This window comes from Stylophora pistillata, chromosome 8 (genome assembly GCF_964205215.1).
Source record: "Stylophora pistillata chromosome 8, jaStyPist1.2, whole genome shotgun sequence".
NCBI classification, from domain to species: Eukaryota; Metazoa; Cnidaria; class Anthozoa; order Scleractinia; family Pocilloporidae; genus Stylophora; species Stylophora pistillata.
The window spans coordinates 8,133,635-8,156,224 of NC_142526.1; the positions used below are offsets into that span (position 1 = coordinate 8,133,635).

A 22,590-nucleotide genomic window follows, 5' to 3' on the forward strand; every position below is an offset into this window, starting at 1 on the left:
GGGTCGGAGAGATCTAAGAGGGGGAGGGAGAAGGGGCCTATGGTTTCCGTCATTCTTTAACTTCCAAGACACGCCCGAGCCCTTTCTTTAGAATGCAATGCAACGATTCCTCCCTCTACCTCCATTACTATTCGGGGGGAAGGGCGAGTTTCGCGACAGTCCAAACAACAGCTGGAAAGGAGACTCAGACCATCGCGGATAAATATGGGATGTCACGCGAACAAGTAGGGAGAGCGTTGCGTTACATACCAAAGAACGGTTGCGTAGGAGAATAGGATGAAGTTGGTCCTCTTTAGTTTGGTCGGGAATATCGCTCCATCCTCTCAATTAATCAGATGCAAAACTAAAACCAATCGTGATTGGTAACTCACATTCGCTCGTGCTTCGGCCGTTTACATGCACTTATGTTCAAGTTGTTTTTGAATGTTTGCATTTGTACTGATTCACCGTTGTGCGGAATAAAATCGATCGAAAGCGTTCTTAATTTAATAAACTATCTGCTGTTACCTGTGCGGATCATCTCCATGATCATCCTGGCCAATTCAGTCGCCGAGGTTCCATCTTTTGGCTGTATGATGTTTTCTTTGTCAGGAGTTATAATTTCCAATTCTTTCGTATCGGCATCTGCACCGATCGCCACCGGAATCACTGTTACCCCAGTATGCTTCAGGGGCTGGGCTGCTGTCCTGATGTCACCAACTGTTGAGCCAGATTTTCTGTCCGTGATTACAACCAGGACCTGACAGAAAAACAAACAGGTAACCTTAAGTGTTCCATTGTTACAATCAATGAATTAGTCGTTGACACACCCATCCCATTCTCATCCTCTTCATGGTACAAAGTGCATTAGACTCAATTCTCGCCAGACTTCAGGTGTATGACGTCTCAAACGTAAGGTGGGAAAGAAAGATTATCGCGGTTTAGAGGAGAGCATCAACAATTTCCCAGATCTCTTAAAAAGACCGTTACCTAGGGTACAAGTACCTTAAGTCTGCGACGTCATACACACAAGTACAAGCACACATCTTCATTCTGAAGTTTAACCGATTAGTTAATCTTCCAATCTTGGCATAGACGAAACTGTTTCTTATTGGTGGCTTTCAACCAAATTTTGATCCCTAAGAGGGCAAGGCCCCCAACCCCTCTGCGAAAAAAATAGCAATAATAATAAACTCCAGACGAGAATGTTTTGATAGTGATTCCCGTGAGCCTACCGTACGGCGACAAAAACTACGCGCACGTTTCCTTAAAATATAATATGCGCGAAAGGAACAGGATACTGTTCTTTGTGTCACATGTTTCTACCTTGCGAGCCTGCGGTCTGGCTGCATCAAAATGTCTCCTTGCTTCTTCTAAGCTCCTGTCCAATGCCACTATCCCTGTCTCTCGGGTGATTGCGACAACTATCCGCTTGAGAGCATCAAAATCGGATGGTTGGCTTTGAAAGTCAAACCACTTGGTTGGTTTTTCGCCGTAAGCCACGACTGCATAGTTAATCTTTGACATGCCGTACATATCAGCAAAGGCTGTGATGGTGTCTTTCATCAGTTTGAAGTTAGTATCTGCATCCATGGCTGTGGCGCTTATGGCGAAGGCCACGTCCAAGGTCGGTACATTTGGGATTTCTTTGAAGAGAAATTAACATAGAATATGAAAATCTTTAACTTTCCGAGCACTAATAAAAGCTTTTTAAAGCAAGTAAAACCATGCAGTTGTAGTTTTCTTCTTACTAGTCTCCCATTTGGTTTTGAACTTAGACCTCGATAAAAAAGAACACTCTGGTAGTCTCTCTGCCAATCTTTCTACCATACCATCTATCTTCCTGTCCAGCTCTCTATTTGTCTGTCTGTCTATCTGTCTAGCTTTAGAAACCCTTATCGGAGGCAAATTAGCATTATCAATTCAGCTGATAAAACCAAATCATCTTGTCTGTCTGTCTATCTTTATTTCTAGCTATCTATCTGCCTGCCTGTCTGTCTGTCTCCTTATCTATCTGCCTGTCTGTCTATCTGTCTGCTTATCTATCTGCCTATCTGTCTGTCTGTCTGTCTGCTTATCTATCTGCCTATCTGTCTGTCTGTCTGTCTGCTTATCTATCTGCCTGTCTGTCTATCTGTCTGCTTATCTATCTGCCTATCTGTCTGTCTGTCTGTCTGCTTATCTATCTGCCTGTCTGTCTGTCTGTCTGCTTATCTATCTGCCTATCTGTCTGTCTGTCTGTCTGCTTATCTATCTGCCTGTCTGTCTATCTGTCTGCTTATCTATCTGCCTATCTGTCTGTCTGTCTGTCTGCTTATCTATCTGCCTGTCTGTCTGTCTGTCTGCTTATCTATCTGCCTATCTGTCTGTCTGTCTGTCTGCTTATCTGTCTACCTATCTGTTTTCTGTCTGTTTCCCTGTCTATCTGTCTTAGTCCAACCGCATGATTGAGAGTCAAAGCTAACCAAAAAAAAAACAAACGGGCTGACCGACAGACGAATAGGCAGAAAGACAAACAGACAGACAGAAAAAAAATAGATAGGCAAACAGATGGACAGATAGATAGGTTGATAACCAGACAGACAGATAGACAGACAGATATACGGAGATAGAGACAGACAGTAAGTATGGTCTTTAATACGTAACTGTCTGCAGTGAAGCGAAGTTACTCTGATTCTGATTTACAAAAGAAAAGCTTGGGAGTAAAATATCGAACTGTTAACACCTTGTCCATTCTTTCCAAAACAATTGACCCCGGACACATTACCTTTGAAAGCAAGAGTCATGACCTCCATACTCAATTCACCGGAGTCATCCGTGATCTTGGCCGGGATAACATGGCGTACATCTGTTGCTATATACTTAAGCTCCGTTATGTCGCTTTCGCTGCCCAACCCGATGGCAATGACTTTGATACCCTGCTCTAGAAGTTCTTTAGCGGCGGTTTCTGCAGCCTGATCATCTCCTGTTGATTTTTTGTCGGTGATAACGACAAGGACTTTGTGTGCATTTGGACGAGTGCCTTCCGATTCAAACAGGTCTCCCCCCTCCTTTAGTCCTATGTCTAAACGTGACCCCCCGGAAACAGGGATGACTGTAGTAAGATACCGTTTCAAATCATTTCCTTTGGTAAAACTCTGATGAAATTCAAGGGCAGTATTGGTGTCGTTACCAAACACTTCCACCGCATATCTGATTCGGATGATGCTGTACTGGTCAATAATGGAATCGATGACGGATTTCATCTTGTCGAAGTTCTTACTGGCATCTGAAGAAGAGACACTCAAAGCGAAGCCAAGGTCCACCAAAGGCACATACTTCATTTCTGATCATAATTAAAAGACAGAAGAAAATTCATTTTGCGAGGTTAAACTAGAAAGGAGTCCTGTCATTTCAAACCCCTGGGTTAACCCCTAGTAATACAGTTCCTCAGGCAAAAGATATCCAGGTTTAATCGCATCATCAATAGCAGAGGAGGGTAGGTTCCCTCGACAGGAGAAGGCAGTAATCTCCTTGGCAACAACGGGGTAACCATGGCAACCGATTCGCACACCTGTCAACACAACACCAAAATATATTGGTGTGTGGAGTGGACACAAGCTAACTTGTGGTGGGGTAGGGGTAAGGGATAGGTGAAGGAGACAAAACAGACAAAGCAGTAAAGCAAACTGAGCAAAAGCCCAGAAGCACAATTCCCTTGCAAACCTTCTTAGCAGCCCCACTGCAGTGACTTCATTTTAACCTTACCTTAATTGCATTTGGCGTCATGTAATTACAGGGATACCTTGAAAACAGTCTATCCTCGTGGACAGATTAAGAGCAAAAAGTTTCCTTAAGCAAGTTGCTCACCTTTAATAGCTTCTATCATGATCCTGTTACCAAGTTGTTTAGGGCTCTCTTTGGGGTCTTCCTTAAGACTGTTATCTTTCATGGGCGATAAAGGCCGTAATTCACTCTTGTCTGACTCCTTCCCCATAGCCACAGTTATAACCTTGACACGCATCTCATGCAATTCATCTGCAAGTGGTTGAATTTTGGCTCTGTCCCCTGTCGCTTTGCTATCGGTCAGAACCACCAACACATTGCGACGTTCCGGTATCTCACCGCTAAACATGACCTTTGCACTCTCGAGAGCGGCTGCTAAGTCAGCCCCGCCTTGACTCCGCTGTACCATTTTCACGTAGTTTTTTAGTTGCTCTTTGCTATTAAAGATCTCTGTCAATTGGATTCGCGGCACCGCTTTGCTGCCATAGACAATGAGACCATATCTGATTTTTCGCTGTCCGTAAGAGTCGATGATTGAGTTGATTGTGTCGGTCATGAGGCCGAAGTAATTCTTAGAATTTTGTCCGTTTGCATTGATGGCAAACACTAAGTTCAAAGGTTCAATGCCTAAGGAGATTGAGAAAAGCGACACTAGTGAGTGTGTTTGTTGTCGTTATTGAAACACCACAAGGCCTATACTACAAGCAGTCCTTCCTTTTCGGCAAAATCCGTCAAGCAATTTAAAAAAAAAATTGGCGAAACCAAAAACCAATATTAGCGCGCCAGACTTCAGCGCCCACTCCCTTAGTTCTGAGCAGCAGTGACTTTCCTTTTTTTTTTTTTTTGACCGGCGCGACAGACTTCGACGAAAAAAAGGAGACGCTTGTAGTGTGCACTAAACCATGTCACTTCAGTGATAACCTCAATTAATAGTCGAATAGGACACTCCGAGCCAACCCTTTCAAAATGAGACCAGGGGAAAACCCCCCTTTTTTTGAAAGTTACAGAATTTATGTAAAGCTTCACAGTTACACTAGTTTTACAACAGATGCATCTTAGAACTGCGATGGCCTTCACAGAATGTCTTGCTAGCTGAGGACCAAGAATTTTTTCTGAAACCAGGAATAAATCCAGCTCGAAGAAGTCAGTCACAAAACCGTTACAAACTCAGTTACCAATGCTTTTTTCTTTTTTAGGCTCGATTTCTGTTTTCTTATTAGTTTGTCTCTTGATCTTTTTGGTACTTTTGTTCTCACTGTTATGGTGTTAGTAATGGCCAGTTTCTTGTTGCTTTTGTTATTGCGGTCGCACAAAATTCCCGAGTGCCCATTGTTTTTCTATGCAAAGTCTTTCAAACAAGATTCATCCATACCTTGACATAAATTCTCGGTTACTGTTCTCAAACTTCCCACAAGCTGTCCAAATGAACCCATCTTCAGAACGTTTGCAGAATTCCCCATGGCAATAGTCCGCAGTTCACTCTCATCAGCTCCAGCCCCTACACCAACAGCCATAACCTGCACTCCTTTGGTCTACAATGGAAATGACACTCATATTCAGTGACCTAAACTAACTCTTTACACGCAGTAAATGGTTTGAACCCGGGTGTAACATGTGAAGGTGTAGTCTGATCGTCCGGGTGAGTGTAGTCCTGAGAAGGACTGTTGTCGGTGGCAGTGACTGACGTTTCGACAACCTGTGCGGAAGTCATCATCAGAGTCAAGTGAATGATTGTTGTCAGTAGAATGTCATTCACTTGACTCTGATGATGACTTCCGCACAGGTTGTCGAAACGTCAGTCACTGCCACCGACAACAGTCCTTCTCAGGACTACACTCACCCGGACGATCAGACTACACCTTCACATAACTCTTTACACCTTAACATCAGTATGCATATTCTCCATACTGTTTTTCATACATTTCCCGAGGTGCTGACAAGGAGAATTTGTTTAACAATCGAGAACTTCTTAAGTTGGTGCTCATTTCCTTTATTCTCCTGACCTTAATGTGTGATTCAGGGGTGATATTGTAAAGAGAAATTAGATGCTAGTCACTCTTAAGGATCAAAGAGTTAACATAGACTATCTCAGCAGAGCTGAATGACGTATACGCATGCGCTAGGTTTTGCCGCGGAAACACGGATTTTGAGTCGTTCGCATGGTTGGTTTCCTATTCTGTTGCTTCGACGCGTCGTTTTCCTTGCCGCTTTTCTTTTACAGAACAACCTCCAAAAATTTGGTACATCCCCTAAAAATTTTTAAAATTAATCTTCTCCTTAAAACCTCTGGAAATAGGAAAATGCCTTCGACGAAAACAGAGTTCCTCGGTTTTAAAAGTCAGCCCTTATCATTTTCCTCTAATTTCGCTAAATTTTAGACCTAGGACACTTGAGCCCGCGTTGTTGACCGCATACCCTCTGACGTAGCATTTCATTATTCAGCTCTGTCGACTATCTCGCTATTTTTATCCAATATTAGCGCGAGCCAGTCATATGATATACCCGGGTCTGATAAACTTGCAATCGACCGCCTTTTGATTTTTCGCAAGAATCTGTTGAAAGCACAATCATAAGATACCTTCATTTCTAATCAGCGTAAAGAAAAGTAAGATTAAATGAAGAATAGATTAAAAGTAAATAAATGATAATGAGAACCCTTTTAACACAGCGACTTTGCGTGCTGAAATGACAAGACTCTACGAGATTGAATGCTATCGCTTTGTAAGCCTGAACTTCAATATCCCAGTAAAGACCTTAAGACGATATCTAAGTTTTGAAAAAGATGGCTGCCAGCAGTCGAAACTGTCAAAAAAAAGGAAGAAAGCTCTTGGTCAAGTTGAGTCCCGTAAAACCAAAACCAAATGGGTCACAACGGCCAATCAGAAGAAAGGATAATACGTTTATGAGCCAATGAGAAATCAAAGTATCGACAAACAATCTGCCTAAAGCGCGGGAATATGCAGACGACCAAGTTGAGATCGGTCGTAGCTTTGTATCTGATTGGCTGAGAGAGGCGCACGTTTTCTGTACCAATCACAGAGCCAAGTAAAGCAAAACCAATGCAATCTGGGGTTACTTTAGAGACTCAATTTGAAATTGCTCTACTAGCAGCTTTTTGGATTTGGTTTTTTTCGGTCCAAAATCAGAAAGCCCTTCTAGCAACAAATTCAGCAGACCTTTAATGGAGCCAAAACTGTCGAGTAGGGAGCTGAATCATCACTGGTTTTTCCATCTGTGATCACAATCAGAAGCTTGGGCACGCCCTTTCTCGCTCCGCCTTCTTCTGTAAACAGTCTCTCGTTTGCCATCTTGATTGCTTTGTCTGTGCGCGTACGCCCAGGATCGTATTTTACTGACAAGATCTTCTCCTTCAGCGTCTGCGGGTTATGCAAGGCAGAATTGGCAAAATCGAAGTCCATGAACGCGTCCTGATTGTAGTGAAGAAGGCCAAAGTGAGTGCCGTCTTTAGAAACGTGGAAGTAGTCGATCAGTTTGGCAAGGGAGCGTTTGAGGGTCTCGTAATTTGTCCAACCAACACTTCGAGAGGAATCCAAAACTACACCGATGTCCATCGCGTGAACACAGGCTAAAAAGTAAGACGAAAGTACCATAAGTCGCTGTTCAAATATTTCAGTAGGAATCTCTACTAGATTAAGACCAATATGTTATCCCGTGGACAGTTACATAATGTAACCAGACGTACATAGCGTCGAAGTCGGTTATGAGTTTCTTGTATAACTTGTATCCTGTAATGCCTCATTTTAGCCGTTCACTCCACAGGGCATAAAGCCTCAGTGCTGTCAGATGCTGAATTGGGAAATGCTACAGTTTCTCTTCGTGACATATTTAATTAACTGACCACGCCTACGAGACATGAAGTTCACTATATGCGGGGCTCGAGATACTACGGAGTTTGAGAAACTAGCAGGTCGCGGCAATACCTGGGGTTCGAAATCGGGAGTTCGAAATAAGGGGGATCCTAAAACTTAAGGGGCTCAAGAAACAAGAGGGGGATTCGCGATACCAGGGGGGGAGGTTTTAGACACTTGGGGATCAAAGATACGGGGGGCTAGATATATTGCTGACTTGCACTTATGGGTTACATGATAGCACCAAAAGTAAAAGGTACAATTGTCTCACCTCCGCAAGGTCTCTTGTCAGCCACTGCCACAGCTTTGCTCTGGCGACAAGCTGTCGCCTTCAAAACACACTCGTTAGCATAATCCTGACCATCAGTTCCACATACAGGATCTTCAATTTTGGCGCACTTTTCATCGCACGCGCACTGGGTCCTGCCATCGGCATACGAAACACACTGAGCATAGTGCTGGCATACCTTGTTCTCGCACGGATCTACAGAAAGACACGAACAAGCGCAATGTCAGTGCAGTTAGATTTCACCACCGTGATTTCTTTGTCAACATACCATAGACTGCCCCTTACAAGCCTTAGGCTTCTAAAGAGTTTAAGGAGGGCTTTTAATAATAGAAGGGCTTCTATCCGAGGGGTTTACTACCGGGATAGAAAAAGTGCTTCGAATCGAGTTAAAACAATGCTTATGAAATACGTTTTGAATTTACCGGTTTTTCTAGTAAGCTTAACAATAAATCGAATTCATTTTATTACATTTGAAACAGAATTATATCTGACAACAAAATTGGAACGTAATAAAACGGAAGTTCAGACTTTTCCCTTGAAGTTCACCTTTGCTCTCCTCTGATCAAAATTTTAATGTCTAATTAACAGAAGAGCTCCTAATACTTAAAACAAGATGAGCAAAAGGGGCGCTCATATCGGGGAGAGGGGGTTTATAATCGGATGTATTTTTTTTCGGTTACGGGTAAATTTGCCCCTAGTCCGGGGGGAGCTTACAAGTGGGGGCTTATACGCGACAGTTAACGGCAATAAGAAAAGTGGGTAACGGAAAATTACCGAATAATGCAAACCGTCGTTGAAACCAACCTTTTATAATCACTTCATATACTTTTGGCACCAATGCTGGCAGTTCTTTATTGTCGTCGAAATCAAAAATATATTCTTCTCCAGAAGCAAAGATCAACAGCTTCCTTTTATCGGGGTTCTCGCCGACGGCCACTGCTACTAACTTAATCCCTTGGTTTTTCAAAGGTGACGCTGCATTACGCAACGTTACGTCTCTTTCATTAGTTCTCTCTCCAGTCAAAACAATCAGTGCTTTAATTGCATAAGATCTAATCAGCTTAGGATTCTTAAAAAACTGGTTATTTGCGCCCGTTAAAGCACTTTGAACTCGTCCCCCGCGTGTCAATCGCAGCCTGTCGACCTTGTCTTTCAGGTTGTCTGTGTCGAAGTTCTGAAACTCGGCCAGTATTTGGCCTGTGGCGTAGTCAATAATGGCCACATGTACACCAGGAGCAGAGGTACCATATGTATCCAGGAACTGCTTAACAAAGTCCTTCTGTTTCTGGAAAGTGCCCGAGGTGATGGAGCCTGCTCCTCCCAGAGCAAAGACAAGATCCACTGGTTGTTCTACATCAATAAAATGCAACAAATTTAATTGATAAGAAATACGAAATCGAACGCAGATTTAGGGCTCACTTGTGGCTAGAAGATTTTTTATTGAGTTATGGATGCACGTGGGAGGTTTGCTAAGCACTCAAAAAGCTAGAGTCGCTCTCAGCGCCTCGCGCGACTCTTACGCTTCTTTCGTGCTTAGCAACCTACCGCGTGCAGCCATAACTCAATAGTGTACGCTGTGGTGTTTACCGTTTGTTAAATAGATTCCATGTCAGTGTTGCCACGCATCTGTTCAGTAATTGATCACAGATGAGGTCAAAGTGTGGTAAGAACAAAAACGTGGTTGAGAGAAGGCGTCAGTGATATTCTTGTCACTTCTTAATGTCTTATGTAATAATCACAGATGAGGTCAAAGTGTGGTAAGAACAAAAACGTGGTTGAGAGAAGGCCTCAGTGATATTCTTGTCACTTCCTAATGTCTTATGTAATATATTACTGAACAGACCCGAGCAACATGGAATCTATTTGTATTATATAATAAAGAAGCAAAAAGCTGTTCATGATGACGTCATATGTGCTTCTGTCCTCCAATAGATGATAACAGGGTCCTTACACTTTTTAAGGAACCAAATTCAGAGACTTTCAAAGACTTTTTAGGTCATTTTTAAGGACCTTGGCTCTCAAATTCAAGGACCTTTTGCATTACATAGGAGCTAATAGAAATAAAAACATTGCGTGCAAGACAGGCCGAAAAGTCCAACGAGCGTGACTTCAAGCACGCACATCAGAGTGATCACGCGCTAGGTAACCAAGATTATTTTCGATGCACTTATCAGGTACAAAATATATAAAATCACGCGTCAAACATCATAATCAGACGCGGGATTGGAAAGGAAAACTAGTTTTCGTGATTTTCGCTTGAAACTTACACTTTCAACACCGAAAACAAAAGAAAACTTCCACTTTGATTCATCTGCACTTATTTTCAAGGACTTTTCAGAAAAAACGAGGACCCGAGTCTAAATTCAAGGGTTTTCAAGTCCTTGAAAACATGAAAATTAAATTCTTGGACTTTTAAGGAGCGCGGAAACCCTGTCATAAGCAAGGACCAATCAAAATTCGTGCATAATTCAACTTATTTTATCAAACGCAACTTACGTATACACAGTCCACCATGCCGCACTCTGACCTCGTGATATCTCTTGCAGGCAGCTGCAGTCAGCTGACAGATGTTATCGTACGACAAACCGTCCGTGCCACACACTCGGTTCTTCGAATCACCGCAGGCATTTGGGTCAGGACAGGTGCACGTGGCTATTCCAGATGGCGGCACCAAACAGTACGAGTAGTATTTACAATCCAGCTCATCACAACTCGGGTCTGAAAAACAAAAGCTACGTGAGAAGAGGATCGTCATCCTGATTTCACGAATCATATTCTCTATTGTTGAAATCGGGAGGTTCCCTTTTGATTTTCTCCCACTTGGAGAAAGCAAGAAAAGAGAGAAAGAATAGAAGTGGAGACATGTTTTTAACAGTTTAACCCTCCTCTCTACAGAAAATATTATTCCATTTATGTTCTTCTCCTTATCAACCCCTACAAATGTAGCAAGCTTTCCTTTTCTGCAATAAAGAAAATGCTGACAATGGCCACTTCGCCCGCAAAATATTTTTTAGCTTCCTTCAAGCTGGAGATTTAAATTACATCGGCATTGCAAAAAAACTTATTAAAAACAGGATATAAACTTACCAGTAGCACATCTTCCTGTATGTCTCGGCACGATCCACTTTTGCTCTTGACAAGCCGCCAGTTGCAGGGCCACCAAGTTTTTGTACGTCTTACCATCCGAGCCACAGACTGGGCTGTTGACATTACTAGGCACCAGGTTGCACTCGCACTTTGCCACATCACCTTTGACACACTTTGAGTAGAAATGACAACGTTTCCAGCGACAGTCGTCAAGATCTGGAAACAAAAACGTAATTTCAGATGAAAACAACCGCCCCGCCGGAGTGTGTTGTGTTGGAGGTCGAGGGTTCGAGCCATGGCCGGACCAATACTCACGGTCTTAAAATAACTGAGGAGAATTTGCTACTGTTGTAATATTGAAACCTTTGGGGATCCCCTTAGGGACCCCTGAATGACTTCACGGGCACCCCGAACACGGGAAGCCATGTGCGCGTTAGACTATCGAACTTCATAGTTAGCGGGCATTGAAAAGCTCAGTTTATTGTTGATTTTTGACTGAATGACATTACAACAGCTACCTTTCTATAATATCGAGAAATGGATAGATATTCTACTCTTCTCGGATGAGGACGAATAAACCGCAGGCCCTGTCTCCTGCAGGGTTAGGGGTAGGAGAAGTTAATTTCCCACGCACGAGATTACTGTGTGGTGGATGTCCTTCCCTAGGGTGGGATGGGTGGGTGTTCACAGGGCCCCATTTAAACTAGCCATCTGCTAAACTGGGCTACCCTGTAAATAACATGGCAAACTTGATATGTAGTTATGAAGAAGAGAAGTCAGATCCCAAACAATGCTCCAAGCTGTGCCCGTTAGGTCGCCATGGCGAGTAGACAGACAAAATGTCGGTCACTAGATTTTCAGTAAAATTCGCCAATTGAAGAGCCAGTGTTCAGCTGTCATGTTGCCAGTTTTCGTGGTCTGAAGTAAACACGAGGTCCTTTTCCCCCTTTGGGGGTTCTGGCGGCACGCTCCCCCATTAAAAAATTGTAATCTAGAATCTCGGAAAACTTTTTATTGACACCTCTGTAATTTTCCTGTCATTCCTGACCAGTCAGAATACTTCGTTCATAGATAAACACAAGAAATTGGAAAATCCATGACTTGTGGGGAGGCTCTTGTTTCAAGAGCCCCCATGCTGATTCTAACTCACTTGCGTGAAGCCCGCGCATAAACGAAACACGAGCGCCTGCCTGCATTGTTCTCTGAGTATTAAACGCTTAAATGTCGCGTGACTTTCCAAAAAACCTATATTAACAGCCATATTGATTTATTTTCAAAGACAAGCAAAGTAGCCAGCTTTAAAGTATGTTACGGTTTTTAAAAGTGTCTTTTTGGGTTTGTATTTCTAGTGACTAAAACTTAATTCCTGGGTTGCCACGTGGCGACTTTGAAACTTTTACTAAAAATCGCATATCATTTCCCCCAATATCTCTAGTCTTGCTCCTTTTCTTTTCTTTATTTTTATTTGTGTGGTTGGATCAATAAAATAGTAATACTAACCGAAGGCCTGTATTTGGGGCGTTTAGTTGTGCAGCTTCGAAACGGATATAATAATCAAAGTGGCAGTTCAGCTTTGTAACCACTTACATTTTTAATTAAAGCTCGTGTATTGCATACACTTGTTTGATCTCCAAATCACACAAATGATCTCAAGCCAATCGCAAATCACTCAGTTCCATTACCATTATTTAAACCACCCCATGGGAAGAACAGGCCATTTTACAGTTGTGTACTTAGTTGCCAAGCCTTTGATTTGGAGTGAGGCTGAAGGTGACCTTGTCATGATAGAGACCTGTATCTAGTTAGCATGATAACAAAGTGATTTACATTTGAAAGGCAGCAAGGTTTGTATCATAACAAGGTCACCCTTTGCCTCACTCCCATTCAAAGGCTTGGTAACCAAGCACACAACTGTAAAATGGACTATTCCTTTGAACAGACCACTTCACCTTTTCCTAAAACACTTCCCATCAAAATGACACCTGTTTTCCCTTCAAAATAAGAATAAATAGATGGTTTACCTTGTAATATCTTGTTCACTGTTGGTTGTAACATCACTCTCAACCGACTAAGTGACCCCACAGTCAAAATAAAATCCTCTCCTGAAGCAATGGGTTTCACATTGTCTAATCCATGATCTTCGTCTCCGACTAGAAGCACTACTACTTTTATTCCTGCATCTTTTAATGCATTGGACATATCTATAAGGCCTTGAGAAGAAGTCACACTACTTCCATCTGTTATCAGTACAACAGCCTGAAAATTAAAATAATAACCATCTAATGTGCTTGTATATTTTTGCATTTTGCTGTGGCCAGGATCCCAAGAAGTGACCCGCACATAACTGCCTTCAGTTTATATTAGTAGTCTCCTAAAGCATGACAATGCCTTATTGTACTTGCACAAAATAATGTTATGCTTAAGTGTAAATGCCACCTCAAACTTGTGCACTTTTTGTATGTCCTGCTCTTATTTTATAAATAGATGGCTGAGGAAACTGGGAAATTTTGAGAACTTTTAAAAGGTGGCCAAATATCAATTATCACCTCATCCATGAAAAGAGGCAAGAAGCCTTATTAACATTGCTTAGCTAAGCTGTCAGTAACTTTGAAAGTAGAAGGCTGCTGGGAAAGAATATGCAGCCAAGTTACCATGACTGCCTTCTTGTTTTGCCAAAGGGCTAAGGCTCAAAACCTCGGCCTTCAAAACGTACTACGACTGCCATTTTATGTAGTCAACTTAGTTAATAAAACCAAATTATTTTGCCCTCTTGTTTTGTAGGACTGCGAATATGACTGGGAAATATTTAGGTAAAAAATCCCAGGCATTCCATAATAGTCATGCAATTGTGATAATGGAATTGATTGATTAAAAATTGTTACTGGTAAATTATACCTTTGATTCCACTCAAAATACAGAAAGGACTATTTTGTAAATTTCTCTGATGGTTTTTCAAATTGGGATATTTTTCTTAGGAATTCTAGCAAAATAAGATCAAGGAAACGGGCTAATGATGGTAAACTATAAACTAATAGCATTAGGTATCTGGGAAAATCATTGACTGACTACGTAGGCCATTCATTCTTTTTAGTCATTGACTATACGAAGGACAAATACAAATGCCATACCTTGGGGAACTGACTATATCTCAGCCGGCTGTCATACTCCACACTGTACAAAAGGCCAGGAACAGAATCTCTCATTGCCTGATCAAGTGATGTCTTTCTATCAGTGCTCTGCAGGGCACTGATATAAGCAGGTAAAGCAACATAATTGTAAAATGTTACAAAATCCATCTTTGCTGTGCCACTTAAATCAAACTTCAAAAATCCATGTGCTATTCCTTGTTCAGGGATGCGGAATCTGTTTCCAAGTTCCTTGTAGAACTCTTTAATTTTCAGGACATACTTGGGCTCATTCATAGTTGCAGCATCAATGCCAAACATAAGATGAACAGGTTGTTTTACTCCTATAAGAAAATCAGCCTAGTATCAAAGACCATTTTGAAACATGCAAAGTGAACCCTTTTCCCAACTGTGGCTTCAAAGCTCAGTTGGCACTTGTACCACCAAACTAGTATATAGGAGCAATGGGTTTGAATCCAGTTGAAGCCAGATTTTTTTCAGACTTCTTTTCTGCAGTTTGTTAAATTGCAGTTCACCTGTGAGGATTGTCGCTTTCTTTGAAATCTACTTTAACCCTTTCATCCCATTAGAGTGACCAGCATCGAAATTCTCCCCCACAATATCACCCTTGAATCACACATAAAGATCACAAGAATTATGGAAATGATCAACAACTACAGAAGCAGTAGTGGATCACAATGTGGTAAGGACGAAAAAGTGGCAAACAAGATGCAGCCAAATGTGTCACCATTTTTCTTACCACTATTCAACATCATCCATGACCTATTACTAAATAGATATATGTCAACATAGAATCTATATTTTATACGATATAATGCAATTATTGTTAATGGTGATGTCATGCATGGGTCTGTCCTGCAATATAGATCATGAGTAATGACCAATCAAAACGCACGTATCTTTTAGCTTATATTATTATTTACTAAGAATTTCAAAAGGGGTGAAATTAATAATGACTGTTACATAACACTGAGATTAAGGTTATACGAGAAGACACAAAAGGTTTCTTTTAATTTTGATCAACCCAAATCGAACCTAAGAGCGAAAGGAAAATAATTCGAACGAGGTACATACCACATGCTGCCATGCTCTTCACTTTGATCGTCACTCTCCTTGTGCAAGATTCCCTTTGAAGTTCACACTCATTTTCGTAGGTCTTTCCATCACTTCCACAGACAGGTGAATTCCCCTTGGAACAGTTTGAAGGACACTCACACACATGGCTGTAACCATCTACGGATCGGCGGCAAATAGAGTAGAATTCACATACAATAGACTGGCAGGGATCTGTGAAAAGGAAATATTGAATCGGTTAGTACATAATGCTGACATTCCAGCAACATCAAATGGAAAATGGGATAATCGAGACAATTGGGGGCGGTGGTAAGGTTTTTATTAAGTCAACAGTATGAAATTATAACGAACAAATGTCCTGAGTAACCTGAAAGTATTTAGATGAATAAAGGCTGATAGTTTCCAAAGAAACTGTTTGGGGCTGCGTCGGTGGGAGTAACAAAATAATTTGAATCTATCAACAAAGTTGAAATGGTAAATTGGCCACCGTAACGATTACAAAAGCTGACGTTTCGCGCGTTATCCCTTCGTCGACGAAGGGCTAACGCTCGAAACGTCAGCTTTTGTAACCGTTACGGTGGCCAATTTACCATTTCAACTTTGTTGATATATTCAAATTATATGAAAGTATTTAGGGTTTGTAAATTTTTCTGCGAGGTCTTTCCCAGGAGCGAGTCTCCCTCTGATCATTGCCCATCATCTTTTGCAATATTGCTCCCTCTGATTGCAGGATGGTGAATAAAAAATTCGAAAAACAGAAAAATTTGAGCTTGGTAGATCTGAATCCAAGGAAAATGAGTCGAGGATAGCATGAAGCCTCTCTTAAAAAAAAAAAAAAAAAAAAAAAAGAGAAAAAAAAAAAAAAATACGACATCAGAAGAACAGACTGCCATCTTGTCTCTGGTTTGGAGCTCCCAGTCTCTCTCGGGTTGCATTGGAAAAACAAGATTGGAACTTCAGTAAAACGAGAATTTTTCCGGAATAACGAAGGCTAGAACATAAGCAAGTGCTACCCCAAGTTACAGAAGACAAACAATCAATTTTCGATGAAAGTCAATATTCTTAAAACATGTGATACCAAATGAGATTGAAAACAAAAATTTCAAACCATTTATAAAAACTTCATTAACATTAGAAACTTTATAATTTTACTCTTTGAGGCAAATGGATAGAGGAAATCGGCTTACTTTCTTCTTGCTTACAGACAGTCTGCTCCAGCAACATTTCTCCATTAGGTCTACACCGTCCGCACCATCCACCACACTTGGCAGACACCATTGTACCATCCTTGGATTTTTTGTACTCATGCATTTCTATTCCTGGAGGGAAGCCGAGGGCCTGCCACTCCGTCGACGACTTCAAGCGTAGGCCGGTACGAGTAAGGTCAATTTTAAAGTGTCCCCTTCTACAACTACCACCATAATGCATTGAGAAACAGTCGCCGGCCGTTCCGTATGCGATATTCTTTCCGAAAGGATCCGACTTAGCAAACGTGTAATCGTCAGGGATGATCGCCATTCTCGTGACATCCACGCGAACCTTGCGGAACTTCGTCAATCCGGCTTCGCTGTAATTCAGCGCTCCTGGTTTTCCTGAACATCGATACCTTGCTGAGTAAGGTCTGCGGGGCAGTCTTTTAGCGTAAATATAGGCGTAATTGTTCTGAACTCCGGCTGGCAGCGTGACAAATTCCTTTGGAGTAGTAGTATTCATACCGTGACAATAGACTTTCATTGGCGTGCTACACTTTGAGCGTACATATATGAGATATTCGCCATCTATAGCAGAGGCACCGGCGTTTCTCAAACCTAGACAACTCGTAGCACCTGCAAAGTTCAAAGGAGAAAAGCAATTACTTTGCATCTAGTTTTCCTGCTACAGTAAAACGATGCTAACCCGAAATCCCAAAGAAAACAAAAATGGTGCGAGTCAGCTGATAGCAAGTAACAGAAATCAGACCTTTTTCAAATAACCGGTTCGAGTCGGAGGAGTTCGAGTTAGCGGGCTTCCACTGTAGTTAGTTTTAGCTCTGCTACATACAAAAAAAATTATTGTACCCTTTAAATCTTGTAAGTAACGAAGGACGCCTCCGGCTCATTTTATAAATCGCCTTAGTTTCATATCTGAACATTTTAAATCTGTTTCATGGCTCCTATATATTGAAAATGTGTGGGCAACAGCACTGGAGAGCAGATTCACTCCCACAGTCATCTGACTGATATGTCTAGAGAATGAGAAATTGAACAGAAATCACTCTTTAATGAGATTTCGGAACTTAACGGCAAAGAAAAATTTATTTTCCATTCCATTAACCTACTCTTGGCTAAGGAATGATATAACGATTTAGCAAAGCCTAAAAGCGGGGCTCGAATTGCTCAAACTTTTGATGCCCTTCGTTGTGATAAAATTTCCCAAAAGCCACACAGTATGAAGTGGATTCTGCAAAGAAGCTTGTCGCTCACGCGAGATACAGTTTTGTATAAAGATGAAGAACATCTAGTCACGATGCATTTTTCCGAGGTTCATCAGGTTTTCCTCAGATAAGGGGCTCCGCTAGCGCGCTGTAGAAGTAGGAGCTACACCATCATGAGCCTCGTACCAGCTGTCACACTTACCACACTTCCCGTAACGAAGTCGCGTGATGTCCTTCTGATACTGACAGCTAGCCGCTCTCATAAGGCAAGGGTTATTGTACGTCTCACCATCAGTTCCACAAACTGGATCATACTGTTTTGTGCAGTATACTCTACACTGACACTGGGAACGCCCGCTGGAATTTGCGACGCACACTCCCCCATATCGACAGTTACTCTCGTTGCATGGTTGTATCCCTTGTTGGAAAGCTAAAAACGCGCCTCCGTGGTTGAAAGAATCATCTGAGTAAAGGAAAATTGAATATTTTGTATCAGCAAAATTATCCCGGTCACCCCTGCCAGGTTGAATCTCACGGGTGTCGTAACATCTCTCTTATCTCTTCGTAAAATGCTGCTTATAAACTTATCTAGGTCGTCTAGCCACCCCCTCCCCGAGTTAAGCGACCCCTCCCCCCCTCACACACACACAAGCACTCACTCTCTGACTTAGTTCATATCAAAAAATATTTCTAAAAGCACTTCCACATCTGACGTGTCAAAGCTTGATTTAATAACATGAAATGAAAAGAAGTATATCGATCAGCACTACCACAGCTGGTTTCAAAGCTTCTTTTATCTTGGTTACCACCCCCCTTAGGCCCTCCCCCCCAGATATAACCCCTTACACCCTCCACCCCCCCCCCCTCCCACACACACACACACATTAACCGCGTTTACTCCTTGGGGAATGAAGTTTTATACCCATGTTTATCCCACGGGAAAGAAGTTGTATAAGCCCAATGCTTCTTGGAGGCAGTTACCTGCAGCAACTGGAAAACAATCACTGCCCCCGTCATAATGAATTTGCTCCTACCACAGCTTAACGGGGCGTGAATAAGCCAAATCTCTGGTAACCGACCATTTGCGCGCTCACGCAACTATTAAATCAGTCTGCACAAAAATGTTTCTTCGAAAAATTTATGATTTCTACAACAAACTAATTTCTTTGTATATCAATAGCTTTTTTCGCAGCGTGCTCACTTATTTTTTACTTTCCGTGCTTCCGCCTTGAAGGAGTAACAAACTGACCTTCAGATAAACTATTTAAAAGGTGTTCACTTTTAAGGTGATTTATAATTCACATAAAGAACGCAGACATGAAAAGTCAAGGACAATAACACCTTTAACATAGCATAGTATGGTTTCAGAACAAAACTCTTTCTTGGCTTAATTATCTAAGCTTATATTTTACCGGTTTAGTTCTAAGTAAAAAACCTTTCCTAGATTTGCGCAGCTCTTTCTTTCTCGAGGCGTGATTATTGCCTAGCACCAACAGAGGATACTTAAAAATTTCATGTAGTCCTAGTTTATCGTTGGAAAGACTCAAAATAAACAAGGATAAAAAAGATTGTTAAAAAGATAAAACGAGATTAAAAATATGTTTTTGCGTGTGGTTAGCACGGCGGCAATTGAGAAGATTAGCGAAATTTAACACTAATTGTGTGTTTATATACCACCCTCGTAAGCCTTTCAGTCTGTTTTGGTCACAAGAGCGCTAGATCAGGTCTTATTTAATGACAAGTTTAAACGTTTAACATCAACGCGCATCAAATATTGAAGCTTTTGAAGCAAAACAGAATTTGTAATCTTGGCATGGAACCCACTAGACACTTATCCCTGACTGCAATCTTGACTAGGGAAATGTTCGAAGAAAGAAAATCTGAAGTTTTCTGCATCACGCAAGTAAGAATCCCGAACAGTGCGCCATCTTGCGCAGGCCAAAATTTTGAATTCTAGATAAAAATCCAATTAATATATTTTCTAGTATTACAAAGCTTGAAACGATGGATTTAGCATAACATTTAAATATTTAATTTCCCTTAAAGAAAAAAAAAAAACCTTGATCCTAATCTGACCCCCCAACCCATATGCTAAGCCTCTTATCTCATACACACACGTCTTTGGTCTCGTTCCCAGATTCCTTTACAGCGCACCCGGTCGCGGAGCGAGAAAGGGGGAAAAACAGTTCGACGACTCCGTGCACTTCGCCTCCGCTAAAATATTCTTATGGATGTAAACAAGACAGAAAATACAGCACGTTTCCCGTTGCGCGATTAATTTTCATCCACTTTGCAATTTATAGCCTAAGGCAAAGAAATTAAAGGCCTTTATTTTGTTAAACACTTTCACGATCATCTGCAAACTGTTAGCGTAAACGAGTATCTTTCGTTCAAGCAATTCGGAAATAACAACGTCTTTGATAAAATAACTTTTGAAACTTCTCAAAAAAGATGCATTCATCCAAAGCGGGAAGCTTTTAGAATGAGAAAAATGTTTGCGCGATCAAATGAATAATTCATAGCTTGATGTTGATTCATAACCAGATATAAATAACTATTGTGCTTTCACTTCCGGCGAGATTTCCTGATATTCTCAAATTTTCACATCTCGATTTCTCTAGTGATTAAAGGTCACCTCTCACATTGATGCATATGTAGTTACATGTTTGATTTGACGTTATTTCTTTACTTTTTTCTTTTGCTTCCAAAGGACGCAATTTAGTACTAGAGGGTAAACCGCGACAATAAATCAATCATTACTTGAAATATCTTTGTTGAATAAAGTGAAATGTTTGGTTGTAAGTTGAAGTCAGCCTTAGAAAATTCTCATTTTCCTTGACCTTCTTGAAGTTACTGTAATTTCCAATCAAACTTTCTTCCTTTAACCGCTGTCGCTCTCACATGCCTGAGTTTTCTCAACGCCGCTATCAGTTTCCGTTTTAAAAGAACTCAATCAACGACGACGATAGAGGGAATGACTGACTGAAACCTGTCCAAAATTTGTGGATCGGCTGCAGTCACATTAACAGACACACTCCCTGACCTCTTTCGCCAAAGCCAATTGACATCAACCAAAGGGAACATTACATGCGTCTTCAGATTAAAACTTGTTTTTTTTTTTTTTGCGCGAGCATTTTGGCAATTTCGAAAAAATTGTAACCTGTTGAAGTTTTAGAAAATTTATCTGTCTTGCAACTAAGTTCAGACGTGAATAAGTTGGGGAATTATGGATCGGACGTTTTGAATATTATGCAATAAAAATATGCGGAGGTTATCCCTCACACACACATCTCACATACGGCGTTACATAAGTCATCAGCGCATAGCCGTGTTATTTCAGTGAAATCGCATACTAATGCGTGAGTTATTCTGTAAGTTTTTCGTACCTGGGAGTGCTCTGAGGACTTCGTCGATCAGATTCATCGTGACAGGCAAAGACGCAACTGCGGTCAAAAATCCGCTGGAGTGTCGTTTAGCAACCCATAATCTAACGTCCTCCAGTTTATGTCGGTGATCACAAGATGACGCTCTTTCAATGGCATTTATAACGGTAACGCTGCCTAACTGAGCGTCCCTCCGAAACACATTTCGCACAGAAACTCGAGCTGTTATGTGGTTGTTTTTCTCAAGAAACAGTCTCGTTATTTCTCCAGTAAACGCTACATAGCCCTTTCCAGTAAATTCTGGTAACTGACAGGATCTTGTGGTAAAATCACTGTTTGCGGCATAACAGACCGTCCTCAAAATACAGAATGCTACAAGAATTCTTAGAAAAATCCACTCCATTGTAAATCTGTACTATTTTTTCTTGTTCTTACAGCATTTCTGTCTAATCCGCTCGGTAGTTCATGCAAACACAAGCCCGACAAACTTGTACGGTCCGCTGTAATTACAGTAGTGACGGATCTGCTACAGACACGCTACAGAAATAATTGAAAGTAATAATATGAATGTGGCTAATTAGGAATGGTTGTAAACAATAGAGGGACAACTGAGGGACCACAAACCTTTTGTGAGAGAAAACTGATTGTGTAGACGATGAACCCGCAATGGAAACAAGCTTAGAAAAGCTCAGAAAAGTTGTCCTGTCGCGATGCAAATGGTACAGTTACAAAATTTTGAAAGAATTGTAAACTTTGCGATTTCGGTTCCTCTGCCTCTCGCGTTTCTAAGAGAATACACCTAAAGAAAGGCCTCTGTGATCGGACAAAATCCGGCTCAAGGCAGCTCACAAGAAAGGTCGTCTTTGTGGGAATAAATACTGAAAGAGGCGGTATGATTTTAATGAAATATTATCTGTTTTCACAGCATGATCTGTCAAACATCGCTGCGATTAAAGGTAGCGAAAGATCAGTAAAACCATTACCACAGTGCATTTCCTTTACGCGATGAAATCCAGGAATACTAACAGGATATTTTTAGATCATAAGAAGCTTTAAAACGTTACATGAAAGCGAAGGGTTTTAAATTGAGAACTTGGATAGAAAAAGGATTCAGCTAATATTTCATAATCGTTTGAGCCTTGTAAGCGATCTTAAATAGGTCCACGACTACCTAGATCATTTTTGAAAAGAGTTGGAATCTCCTGATTTTCCGAATGATGAAGTATTTTTGTCCATCGTACACTCTTCGAAAAAAAAAAGGAAGATAGATTAATACCAAAAACTTGAAACCATTGCCAAGAAAACCAAACATGACCAATCTTTCACAATTTTATTTTCGGTATGAATCCCGAAAGATGATGTAAGAATGTGTCGCTTCTTACATTGTATTTAACCAAACGATCGTGGCAGTTTATTTTTCAAAGCAAAAATAATTCTTTTTGATTAGTTGTTCTCAGTCACAAGTTGTCTGCTTTTTCTTTAGTCTCATTCAAGTTCAAATAAGTTTTATTGTGGATGTCACGAAAACCATGTTGCGTGACATTCCAGAGGGATTGGAAATGGATCATTACGTGATCGTACCGCA

General features: G+C 41.2%; 2 protein-coding genes and 1 pseudogene across 2 annotated transcripts in view; 1 reads left to right on the forward strand and 2 right to left on the reverse strand.

The window, feature by feature from the left end:
* The window catches only part of LOC111328603 (uncharacterized), a 115,291-nt gene extending 93,427 nt beyond the window's left edge, over positions 1-21,864 (reverse strand). The window contains 17 exon segments of the mRNA XM_088729313.1: positions 508-739; positions 1,306-1,625; positions 2,747-3,304; positions 3,829-4,371; positions 5,117-5,276; positions 6,921-7,330; positions 7,885-8,097; positions 8,707-9,252; positions 10,399-10,620; positions 10,990-11,205; positions 13,011-13,245; positions 14,118-14,458; positions 15,210-15,422; positions 16,397-17,035; positions 17,825-18,085; positions 21,009-21,542; positions 21,630-21,864. Coding sequence (XP_088585439.1) covers positions 508-739; positions 1,306-1,625; positions 2,747-3,304; positions 3,829-4,371; positions 5,117-5,276; positions 6,921-7,330; positions 7,885-8,097; positions 8,707-9,252; positions 10,399-10,620; positions 10,990-11,205; positions 13,011-13,245; positions 14,118-14,458; positions 15,210-15,422; positions 16,397-17,035; positions 17,825-18,085; positions 21,009-21,408 — 5,509 coding nt within the window. The 5' untranslated portion in view covers positions 21,409-21,542; positions 21,630-21,864.
* Positions 21,672-22,590, forward strand: part of LOC148724786 (52 kDa repressor of the inhibitor of the protein kinase-like) — a 4,321-nt pseudogene continuing 3,402 nt past the window's right edge.
* The window catches only part of LOC111328607 (pre-mRNA-splicing factor SPF27), an 8,608-nt gene continuing 8,339 nt past the window's right edge, over positions 22,322-22,590 (reverse strand). The window contains exon 10 of the transcript XR_015990514.1: positions 22,322-22,590. This exon is cut by the window's right edge and continues 195 nt beyond it. The gene's annotated coding sequence lies outside the window, so the exon portion shown is untranslated.